Source organism: Salvia hispanica, chromosome 3 (genome assembly GCF_023119035.1).
Source record: "Salvia hispanica cultivar TCC Black 2014 chromosome 3, UniMelb_Shisp_WGS_1.0, whole genome shotgun sequence".
In the NCBI taxonomy this organism is placed as follows: Eukaryota; Viridiplantae; Streptophyta; class Magnoliopsida; order Lamiales; family Lamiaceae; genus Salvia; species Salvia hispanica.
In genome coordinates this window covers 4,869,691-4,881,670 of record NC_062967.1, presented here as the reverse complement: position 1 = coordinate 4,881,670, position 11,980 = coordinate 4,869,691, and the positions used below count along the sequence as shown (strand labels likewise).

The window sequence follows — 11,980 nt, the reverse complement described above, 5'->3', positions numbered from 1 at the left end:
TAATTTTTTAAAATTTTCATATTTTGAAAAGTATTGGATGAATTAGGATTTGACCATCTATCATGATTTTTTCTATTTTCGGTCATACGATATAATGTAGATGCATTTTCTTTGTGTAGCAGTACTAGGTTAGGATCGCATTACGAATTTTCCGTTTTTCCCGAATTAGTTAATTTTAATATAGATATAATAACTATACTACATATTTTATTCGGTTCAGTGCTTTTCATTCTCACAATTAAAAAGTGGTTTTTAGTTTTTACGTTGATAGTACTAGAAATATTTAATAAACCAATTAACACAAACTGAATCCAAAAACGGTAAAGAAATTCCAATCTAATCCGGATAATCAGATTAAATTCAATTATTCCCGTATAATTTGATCATTCTTAAAGTCAACAATGGTTTAAGGGAAAATTAATACTATATGATACAATGGATTATGATGATTGGGGAAGAGTAGTAGTTTAGTAGTGTAATATGAGGTGGTTAGACACGGATTTGATTTGAATAATGCATTTGTATTTGTTTTTTGAATGTTATGCAAAATGTCCACAAGGAAATGTACAAAGTAGAAAATAGCTGAGAATAAAGGGACAAATAAGAAATATTCTTTCCTCACAAGTTGAGATTCTTTTTGTTAATCTTGGAGTTTGTAAGACTGATTTATTTAGTAAAATCTTGGGATTAAGATTAGCACTTTCTTCCATTTGGATCATAGAATTGGCTTTACTATTTATTCTATGGAGTATCATTTTTCGAAAGGATAGACTTGTGCGTTGACATCATAATTGGGTACTACATTTAAGTAGTACTCCTATGTTTTTCACTTTTACTGGTGGGCGTATTATTTTTTAGGAGAAAGAAAGCACTTAAAATTGTAAATTCTTGGCAGCTGATTTTAATCTGTGTCTTTATAGTTATAGACAAAATAATGCCCTTACCACGGTTTTCATCCAGTAATTTTGTGACACTTGGAATACTATGTTGGTTCGTCAAATTATATATTGGAATGGTCACTGAGAATTGAGAAACCATCAAATATACAAAAAAGAGTAAAAAGTCAGTTTGGGAAAAATAGAATACAGTAGAGAAATTTAAACTAAATAAACTAGGTGTAAATTTTCGAAAATGAGTGAGAGTGCCGTTATAGAATGAGTATGAACTGAGAATGCTTAGTTTTCTCTACCAAACATTGATAACCCAACCTAATAAAATTGCAAACTGCATTCGAATCTAAAATTTCCGAAATTCTTTCAGTAGTATGATTTCATACAACATAAAGCCAAAATATATTTTCCTCATCAATTTATCTGCAGAAGTACGTGGAAAAGATTACTAAATCATAACATTCCATAAAATCCCATCATAAAGATTAATAACTATAGCAATCCACAAAAGTAGTCATTCACTCTACTACAAACCGAAATAACACAATAAATAGCAGGCACTCCTGCTATATGGTCAGCCAACTCCAATGGCAGACGAGCAAATATTCGACTTGACAAAATCATTGCAGCAAATTTTATGCTCAAAATAAAGGCCAAAATAGATCATGTAAGCGCCAAAACTGGAGTATTTAAGTTAGCAGAGAGTTGTGAAACTCATAGTTTTCATTCTAGTGGTTAAGTGCATGAGGCCTTTCAATTACTCAGCAGAAGAACATGGAGCTGCGGACTTTCTCCTCCAGGACTGGAAGCTCAGGCACAGTAGGGCCCCCGCCACCACTGTGGCTCGATGACTTGTCCGACAAGTCTTCAAACTTCAGGAACTGAGACATCTGAGCCGCAGCAAGATGAGCATAGCATATAGGAGCCACTGCACCAAATGAAAGATCAAACATCAGAGATGATGAAACAACAATGAGGGGGAAAGCATTATCTAGCTGTTGTAGGATCATTTGCTCCTAGAATTTCACATTGTTTGATTGAGATAATTGTGCATAAAATCTTATGTTCTTAGAAGCTGTTTTGAATAGGGAGTATTAGTTTTCAGACCTCTTGAATTGATCTAGACAGTTAATAATGACTCTTTAAATATACATATAACTGAATTTTGCTGCACATTATTTAACTGAAATTACCTATTGATATGGCTGTAGTGCTTCTCTGGTACCTGCAAGAAATGTAATGATCTTTCATGTTACTAAATGTATGATTAGAAATTCTAAAACATAAAAGCAGAAACGAAGGCTTTTCTATGGCTGCAAGAGATTAGGGATATGTTCTTACACATAGGACAAGGAGAGCACAAACTCCTGAAAATCATCAGGAGAGTAGCCGAGCTCATCGTAGAGAACATGATAGTGTGTGGGCCGGGTTGTTCCCTATACATCAGTAATCAAAAACTCAGATAACGTGCTAGCTGTATCCAGTAAAGATGTGTTTTAGGAACTCACAATCATTCCAGCATGAGCACACATATAGAAATCATTGTTTCTAGGATGGCATATTCCATTGTCAATCACCGTCCCTATGAGAATGGAATAGAGATAATAAGTATATAAAACAAGCTATGTTTCAGTTTATGTATGACTTGTTGAGAGAGAGAGAGAGACCTGGAGGGACATTGTCAGGAGAGTTGGCTTGGAAGATCTTGGTATGGTGGTTCTTTTGTGCCACAACCAGCATGAACTTGGGTTCCCATTTCTCATCTCTAAACTTGCAAGCCTAAATAACAATCAACAGCAACCAATTTTCTATATTATCCATGTTGAAACTAAAATGATTCAAATGTTTAGAAGGTAAAAGATAGACCTGGATAATCTGCTCCAGCTCAATGTTTAGGACTTGGTTGAACTGGGACTCGCTCACTCCATCCCTGACATAGCATAATTTCAAATGCCAAGATTAAGATCAGTTTAACTATATGTCAAGATAATGAATGCATTTAAATAATGATAAACAGAAAAAACAACATGATGTATAGATATTGCAAGTGATCAGTAGTTGATATTACCTGAAAATGATTATTTGTTCTGGTCTACGCCCACAGCTCTCATAGAAATCGTTCAGTAGCTCCCTGAAAATGCCTGCATCTTCAGTTGCAGAAGTTGGCTTGAACAGACACTCGATCATCTCAGATCTTGGCGGTTGAGTACGGACTGCTGCCCGGTATTTGGATATCAAAGGCCATTTCCTCGAACTAACAACCTAATTATGCAGCAGCCAAAGAAAATAAACACCAAATATAATACCTAGTCTTTCTTTTTCATAAACAATGATGATTTGAGATTTAATACCGCAGCAACAGAGGGGACATCTCGGCCAGGTGAACCATGGGAAACATCCATTCCTATGATAATGGTGGGTTTGCTATAAACCAGGGGTAGTGGCCTTGGTGGAGCGTTTTCTGTAGTTAAGATAGAATTCAGGCCACCAAGCTGTTGAAGGACAAGGCAAGAGTGAGCTAAACTTGTAGTCAACCAAGTGGTCTAAAAAATAGATGTGGAGAAGTGAAACAACACTTTCCTTGGCATTGATCTTCAGCAGCAAATTGGTCAAGTACTGGTCATTGATGCGTGTTGGCGCAATGCATTGAGTCACCACACCAAGTTCAGAAAGATTCCTCTTCTTCCAAGGGCCTTTAACATCATTTAAGAAACAAGAATTCAGTCAACAAAATAGAATTTACTTACAGAAAAGTAAGAATATTTCCAATCTTTACCATAGAGATCAGAGTTTTTCTTCTCTGGCAGAATGCAGAGAAGAAACTGAGGGGGGCCTGGAAGTTTCGTCTTGACCAAGCCAATCATATCATCAACCCGGATAGGAGAAGGGCTTCGCCTTGACTGTGCCATCTCTTCGATCATTACATAAGGATCATGTATGATCTACAGTAAGAAAAGTATTGTCAAGTGAGAAAAATAATTGGTAAGCTTCCATGAAATTCTAACCCAATACTCACTATTCCTTTCATGTTTCCACATCTGATCAAGTCTTTGCACAAGTTGTGCATATTGCACCGAGCAGAGAAGTTAACAACAGCCCATCTTTCAATTTTGACAGGCTCAACCAGTTTCTGCCAAACAAAACTTGAGATTCAGAGCTAGCTCTCATACAACTTTGTCAACATTTTTAAAAGAATCATTCTATACCTTCTGGTTGAAGTTCCACCTTCCGTTACGTGGCGCAAAGTCCTCTCCATTGCCAACTCTCAGCTGTGATAGAAAAAATAGATGAGCTGTTAAATCTCCATTGCTTCACAAGGCAGATAGAAAAGAAAGTAGTAAGATCTTAATTGTCAACTCTTAACTCTGATTGAACAGAAGTACTGTATCAAAGAATAGTGTATCTTGTGCAATTGAAACAGGAAAATTCAATCTCAGTAGTTGCATCAAATACCTTAGGTGGTGCCAAGACACGGCCCTGAATGCGAGTAAATTCAGTGCTGATTGTAACTCCAGCCGATTGAAGAAGAGGATCAGCGGCATAGTTGCTTTTCGACAGGCCCTACAAAATGCAGCTACCAATTGTTACAATGCTAAACATAAAATTGAGAGGACATCATCACTAGGAGAAATTAGATGAAGAACTCACGTTTTTCAAGGCATTCATCCTCTCATGAGGCTTTTGTCTAGACTTTTCTACAAGTGCAGCTCTCTGAAAATTTGACAAAGCCTTTGTATACCGTTGAAGGGATACCAAGGAGCATAGCTATAGGAAGAAAAGGAAACTTGGATCATTATTTTCACACCAAGAATATAAATTCAGCTGCACCAAGTACAAACCTCAACAGGAATGTAAGTGGGACGCTTTGGTTTCCCCACATTCAGGCATGGCATATCTCCTGAATACTTCAACTGGATATTGCGCTCATTGAGAAAATAGTCATATACAGTGATCTCCACTTCTCGTCCTTCACTTCTTTGTTTCAGTGAGAACCTAAACAATAAAATCATGGGACGAATGTGAGATTACTTCTTTGAACAGAGCATGTAGCTTAAAAGATACACCATCTTACGTTTGCTCCTTGCACACGAAGTCACTCAAGCCGCTGATCTTGAATTCCCTATTCGAATTAGTTGCCCGGACCCTCAGATTCTTCAGTGCCCTCTTGGCCTATTTTTTAACAGGTAAGAAATTTACAAGAATGTACAAAGCAACAGCGTAAGCAGTTTTTGCATTACCTTAACCCAATCAATGCGTGAGGGATTATCAATATTTTGATTGAAGAGGAGAAAATCTATCACTGGTCCAGGCCTAACGATCATGGTGGTTGATACATCTGCAACGGAACAATGTTTTCAGATATTTAAAATGGAAATACAACACTCATAACAGGACTGCTTACCCATATTCAAGGAAAGACCTCCTTGTGTTGCTCTAAAACTAGAATGGAAACCCCGGCAACCGAAGACACCACCTCCCAAGTCCACGTAGTTTCTATCATCATTGTGGAAGAAGGACTGACGCACTAGAAGGCACCCCCTGCACAGAGTGTAAAAGAGTTTGAGTAACTTGAATCACAGATAAAGAGAAGGAATACACAATCAAGATACTCACTGTTGAGCAGCATTCTGTCTCAGAATGATATCTAGCACTCTCACAGATTCTTGAAAGTGCTCAGAATCTTGCCCCCGAAGTGCATTGGGAATGGCTTGCATTGGGATCTTTGCAGCATAGCTTATTGCCACATTGTAAGTCTTTGAACGAGGCTGCTTACGTAGACGTTTTCTATCAAGGTCAGTAGGGCTACCATCAGCTTCGGGGCTTCCTCTCCCAGTGCTCCTGTAATTGACAGAAGATCAGCTTTAGCCTAAGAACTCGAGTAGCTCAAAGAAATCACATTAGCAAAATATTACACACCTATTTGAGGAAACTTCATCCAAAATCACAGTGAACTCCAGTTTGTTTTGAGGCAAAGGACCAATAGTGAACAAGCTCTTCTCACCATCATATGCACACTTTTTCCCATCCAGCTCAACAACATATGTTTCATGAAGTTTTTCTAGTATCTTTCTCCCAATTCCTTTTGCATCAACAGGGTTACCATCTTCATACTTGATCGAGACCTGCATCATGGATATAGGAAGCATATTTAAGATTGTTCCCAATAATAATAACAAAGGGAGAATTGATCAGAAAGAATAAATTACACTGTAGTGATAGAAGTAGCCCTCACTCTTGGCTACAGTAACCTTAAAATGGTTAACCAAGAGTGGGATGCTTTGCCCTCTGGTGGCAACTCCAGGCCTAGACATGGGAACCCTTTTCCCAATAGCTACTTTCTGTGGCACAACATTGGGTGGGACCACAGGGGGAGGGGGAGGTAGCATCTCTGGTGTACCTTCCATATATCTTCTCACTGATTATAGAGGTAAAGATCCACAGTTAATAGATGTATATAAATAATAGGACTCGTTGCAACCATTAATGCAAACTCAAATCAGCCTTGTACTAGTTAAAATTACTTACTACATTCAACATATCACATCACAGCAAATCTGAATCGGACACGTATAGCACATAGACTCAATCATTTTTCATGCAAATAGAATAAAACTACACTTGAATATACATACTGCCTTGTCTTTGGACTCTCAAAAACTCTTAGTTTTTTTGAACTTTAGCCTTTACCCAGAAGATAACAAGAAAATTTCTTCAGTCAAAAGAGAGAAACAGAAAAGAAAACCAGAAGAGAGAGAAACATGCCTGAAATAGGAAAAAAGGAATAAAAAACGTAAAGACTGTCATGGAGACGACGGGTTTACAGAAACTAAAAATAGTACGTGAAATACAGTTGCTATATCAAGGCCAAAAAAACAAAATATCTACGACAGAGAAAACACCAATCCACAAGATATGTAACCATAAACAGCCATTCCCGTTGCAAAATAATGGAAAAGAAGCTATTCCGCTTCAAAATTCACTCTCATGTTCACTTCAAACGACGAATAACAACACACACATAAAATTAAAAAATAAAATATAAAAAACTCTTCCAGTTCAAAAATCACGACGACGAAAGGAAAAAATACAGATCCAAACATAATATACCGAAGAACGAACCAAAACTTACAAACCCAGGCAAAATACACGCACACACACGTAAATCCACAGGAAAAAAAACATGAAATCGCATGAAACAAAATTTGCAGTGCATAAATGACGACGACGAAAGGCAAAATACAGATCAGAACATCATCTACCGAAGAACGAACCAAAACTAACAAACCTAGGCAAAATACACGCACGCACACGTAAATCCACAGAAAAAAAAAAAAACATGAAATCGCATGAAACGAAATTTGCAGTGCATAAATGACGACGACGAAAAGGAAAAATACAGATCCACACGTCATACACCGAAGCAAAAACCAAAACTAACAAACCGATGGAAAAAAAATTGTACTCCATAAATACATGTATAATCACAGCAAAAAACATGAAAAATCATGAGGAAGAAGGAGGAAGCTACGAATTCTTCTGACGTTAGAGTTCAGGAGCGAGTGCCCTAGAAAGCAGGAACTACAGAATTTTGTGTCGGAGTTATTTGCGTGGTTTCGTGTCTAAGAAGAAGAGAGGCTGTGTATATTTTGGTGAGCTTAGAGAGAGAGGCTATATTCTCGCTCTTCTGTCTCTCTCACTATATATCTCTTCTCTTGGTTTTCTCTGTCATCAAAATCTCTATAGCAGATACAAATATCGTAAACCTAATTAATAAACTGTACGACAGGGGTAGATTCGTCTTTTACCTTCACGGCTTATAAATTTTTGTCTAATTTTTGGAGACTCAAGGATCATAAATTGTAAAATTATTTTAAAATATAATTCTATATATTGTTGTTTATCGCATCATAAAAGAAAGGAATTTTATTTTTAAAGCACTTAGTCTTGTGACGAAAATGCACCCACATACATGGTCGTTGCCACGTTATGAAATTACAGTTATAGGAGACGGAATTTTATTTTTAAAGCACTTAGTCTTGTTAAAAAAATTGCAACCGATTAGTTATATTGAGCATAGAGTGATCAAAGTCCATAAGTATTAATTACTAGTACTACTTTTGTTCATAAAGTGTTTGATTAATGCACAGATATCATTAATATTACCAGATGTGACGATTCATTTGTTAATTTGGCAAAAAAATTAAAGCTCAGGGAATGTGGAAATTCAGCGTCACTACTAACTACTCCTAGTAACGTTTGCATGAAATATGTAAGATAATGCTCCTTTTGTTTAATTATAGTGACTCGCTTAATTTAGACAACATAAATAAAATATAAACCTTTATTTTCTGAAACAATGTTTAAGAATAAATTAGAGTAATGTCTTAGGAATAAATTAAAATCCAAAGATATGTCACTGTCACATACCGTCTCCTATTAATCGGGCCTGGCCCAAATATACTTTTAAAGTCCAGCCTGCTTGGCCATGGGCCTAAAATTAGAATATTAAAGTCCAAATAGTCACTGTGAATGGTGATGATATAAAGGAAATGATGGCTAAAGTCATTTTATTACGTTTTTTTTCAATTTATTCGAATTTTTAAACGAATAATAGAGTATTGGGATGTCAAAAATACCAATAACGATAAATTTTCTAAATGAATGGACGGCTATATAAACTTTGGTCTTTATATTGGTTTTTAAGATACATTACTAGAAATATACTAATAAATAAATTCTATCCTTTATTCCTAAATGGATTCACCACTATATATATAGATGTATTAAAATCATAACCAAATCTTATTACATGACGAATTAGCATTTTAAAACCAATATATTTGAAGTTCTAATTATTATAAATAAGATACACGGTAGTATTTAGTTAATTTTAAAATTAAAAGCATAATTATATACATGTGATTAAAGGGAATGTTGGATGAAGAAACACCAAAACCACTCTAGAATGATGATCATCGATTTTAGAAATCAAATAACCAAATCTTTTATAGCTAAATGCACATTTAGCAAACAAATGAATATAAAATAAATCATAGTTATGCTTACTAAGTGATATGAATCTTACTCCCATAGACTTGATGATAGCTATCGCGTTCTCTTCGAGCTGGTTCCTTCGATTCAATCTTTGATCTTTTAACCATTTTCAATATAGTAGTTTGACTTGTGTATGGACAAGAAATTTTTTAAAGAGTTGAGAGATTTTACTCCACCAAAATGACCGTTTATATAGACAAATTAAAATGGATTTCAAAATCAGATAATTAAATATATTGTTGATTTAAATCATAACTTTTGGTCAGTCCTATAACACCTCTTATTCAAGAAAATAAATACGTAATCGAATAAGTGACATAACGTTTCAGTATACCACTACAAAAAATGCGCTCATTTGCTAGCACCATTGTGCTCGCAAACCGCTTACAATTGTGCTAGCAACAGCTCATTTTGCTAGCACTTTTCGAGCACTTCGTGTGCTAGATATACCGCTCGTCGCAAACTTGTGACGACTTTTGCGAGCACCATTCGTTTGCGAGCACCATTGTGCTAGAAAGAAGGCGAAGTCCAGGCCTGCTACATTGTGCTCGCAAATTTGCGAGTGCCTCCATTGTGCTCGCAAAGTTGTGAGTGCCTCCATTGTGCTAGAAATTTGGGGAAACCTTCATTGTGCTAGCAAAGTTGTGAGTGTCTCCATTGTGCTAGAAAATTTGCAGAAACCTTCAAGGTGCTAGCAAATGTGCTGATCTGCATTTAGGAATTTTGACTTGTTTGCTAGCACTTTTTGTGCTAGCAATCAGTATTTTATTATAAATTCTAATATTATTTTTTTTACAAATTATTACCTGGATAATGTATTAAATAAAACATAATAAAATGAAATAAAAAGTAACAAAAGTCAGAAGTTTCATAAAAGTAATAATATTGTCTCACACTATAATTTATAAGACTAAACCTATTTTTCACTTCTCATTTGCTTAACTTGTTCACTAAGGTTCATCATTTGTTGTAACATCCTCTCATTCTTTCTCTCAAAATCCGAGCGCATCTCCTTATTTTGTCTCACTAATTCGGCATGTTTCGCCGCATTTTTCCTTTCTATATCAGCCACCAACGCCTCATGTTTCTTCTCCAAGTCCTCGACCGACGCCTCATATTTTTTCTCCATGTCCTCGCGCACCTCGATAGTGACTTGCTCTCGCATTGCTTGTACCTGTCGCTGGACCTCTTCCGCGCTAACTCCAACTGAGCCACCAGTGGACGAACTGCCAGCATTAGGGAAATAGATTCTTGTTGCTTGTCCGGCTCCAGAAATTTGATTTCTCTTGTTTAGCTTTCCAAACAGCTCAAAGTAAATGACATCTAAATCTGGAACTTCTATCCCGTTGGCTCGTAATTCAGCTGCCCTTGCACTAACTTTCTCCTTTAAACAAGCAAAGACATAGTAGTAAGTATCCCGTTAGAATTCTGTCTGTGTGCATTGGTTACCACTATATATGTATCACTAGGTACATGTGATATGAGAAAACAATAATGGAAGAGAAATAAATAAAGAATATCATGGAATATGATAAATTCATGTTAAGTAAAGTAGGTTGAGTTTGACATTGAAGGGAGTGAAGCATCATGATCAAAGCAAAGGGGCAGGGAATAATACAAATTGAATTAACTTAGAAGAATGTAGGTGTAGCACATTGTGAAACAAATGGACCACAATCACAGATCACATGAATCACGAGATACCACATCTCGTCTGCCACAAAACAAGAACTATATTACTATATTTATGAAGGTGCGCATATAGATAACATATAGTAGTATTTGTAGAATATCTCAAGATCACAAATCACAACAAAACAATGCTGGAAATAGAGTTAGATGAATTCACCAAACTTACAAAGTAGAGGAACAAGAAAATGAAATAAGTAGAGGAACAAGAAAATGAAATAAGGTGAAAGAGAGAAGATCCTCTGTTTTTCTGGGGAAGAAATGCTTCAAACTTGCAGAAAAGGGCAGCCATCAAAAGTTCATCAAAGCTTTTAAATTTGTGTGCAAAACCAACAAGCTTACTGTAAGGGTTGATGGCCACCTATATATAGTACTAATAGGATAGAGTGTGCTAATAATTTTATTCCTTCGTTTTGCTGCAAAAGAAAAGCTTCTAAGTTGCAGAAAAGGGTAGCCAACTAAAACTAAAACAACAAAAAAAAATCGAGTATATCTTCATTCCATAAGTAAGAGTGAAATGGCAATAACAAAAACAACTGCCTTGGTTTTTCAAAAATTGCATAGAATCAACCATAGAAGCATAGCATAGATGCAAGGCAGTTTCCATTTTCTTCATTTAAGTTGTAGACAAATAATTAGTATGCAAATTAATATGAAATTACCATTGTTTCAATGGCGCGCTGCGAACACAACACTCCTTCTTCTGAATCTTTGCCTTTTAGCGTGTGAGTTCTTTTATAGGCTTCTATAAATTTAGGACATATCCCGTTGTTCTCTTTGGTCTGCAAAGAATATTCAAAAAGTTAAAAATAATTACAAACGGTAAGTGTAAACAAGTTAAATGCAATATTTACCATTCTTTCTACCGTCACTTCAAATGAAACAGATCCATTAGCATGTGTGGGCGGGGCCTTTTCATACCCTTGTTTGCGGTTTTCTGAGCATTTCTTGGCAACCTTGACATGCTTAGGATCCTTCCATGCATTAGAGTAAGCCTTCCATAAGGCTTCAGTGAAATAAGGGGGTTTTTTTTTCTTATTTTTTAATTTGTTTATATGATCACCGTATTTGCCCCTGCATCTTTTACCAAAAGCAACTTTGACGAAGTCTTGATTATATTTCTCAGTGTTAGCATGGTTCTGTAAAATAAATAAAAAAAGAAAAGAAAAAAGTTAGAACCTTGACCATTCTAGGCTACAGTTACATCAAGAAATCCTAGGATACATCAGAATATAAGTAAAACCTTGACCATTCTTTATGCTAATGGTTTATACAATTACCTGAAATTCCAGCCAATATGTTTTAACGTCTTCGTCAGTAAGTTTGCTTTGATAGAACGCATTTGG

General features: G+C 35.9%; 2 protein-coding genes across 2 annotated transcripts in view; both read right to left on the bottom strand.

Annotated features, from left to right (window-relative positions):
* Positions 1-1,383: 1,383 nt before the first annotated feature.
* On the bottom strand, positions 1,384-9,546 carry LOC125215853 (protein argonaute 4A-like). The gene is made up of 22 exons (XM_048117418.1): positions 9,396-9,546; positions 6,098-6,306; positions 5,808-6,013; positions 5,505-5,729; positions 5,293-5,429; positions 5,129-5,226; positions 4,963-5,060; positions 4,730-4,883; positions 4,539-4,655; positions 4,344-4,451; positions 4,097-4,159; positions 3,907-4,020; positions 3,667-3,832; positions 3,471-3,583; positions 3,242-3,382; positions 2,959-3,152; positions 2,757-2,820; positions 2,558-2,669; positions 2,399-2,472; positions 2,232-2,326; positions 2,084-2,115; positions 1,384-1,818 (listed from the first exon to the last, which is right to left on the bottom strand). The coding sequence occupies exons 1-22, from the start codon at positions 9,544-9,546 to the stop codon at positions 1,652-1,654; spliced, it is 2,838 nt and encodes a 945-aa protein (XP_047973375.1). The 3' UTR covers positions 1,384-1,651.
* Positions 9,547-9,861: 315 nt separating this feature from the next.
* Positions 9,862-11,980, bottom strand: part of LOC125215835 — a 6,142-nt gene continuing 4,023 nt past the window's right edge. Inside the window, exons 2-5 of the mRNA XM_048117404.1 lie at positions 11,915-11,960; positions 11,489-11,773; positions 11,297-11,416; positions 9,862-10,329 (exon numbers count right to left, since the gene is read on the bottom strand). Of these exons, the coding sequence (XP_047973361.1) occupies positions 9,862-10,329; positions 11,297-11,416; positions 11,489-11,773; positions 11,915-11,960 (919 nt within the window). The remainder of the gene's footprint in view (positions 10,330-11,296; positions 11,417-11,488; positions 11,774-11,914; positions 11,961-11,980) is intronic.

Excerpts from the sequence above, each read along its gene's own strand:
- LOC125215853 (XM_048117418.1), bottom strand. The coding sequence starts at position 9,546 with ATGGAGGCACTCACAACTTTGCGAGCACAATGGAGGCACTCGCAAATT. Across the intron at positions 6,307-9,395 it reads TCACAAGTTTGCGACGAGCG|TGAGAAGATATATGGAAGGT; the intron begins GTATATCTAGCA and ends CTCTATAATCAG. Across the intron at positions 1,819-2,083 it reads CACTACAGCCATATCAATAG|TGGCTCCTATATGCTATGCT; the intron begins GTAATTTCAGTT and ends CATTTGGTGCAG.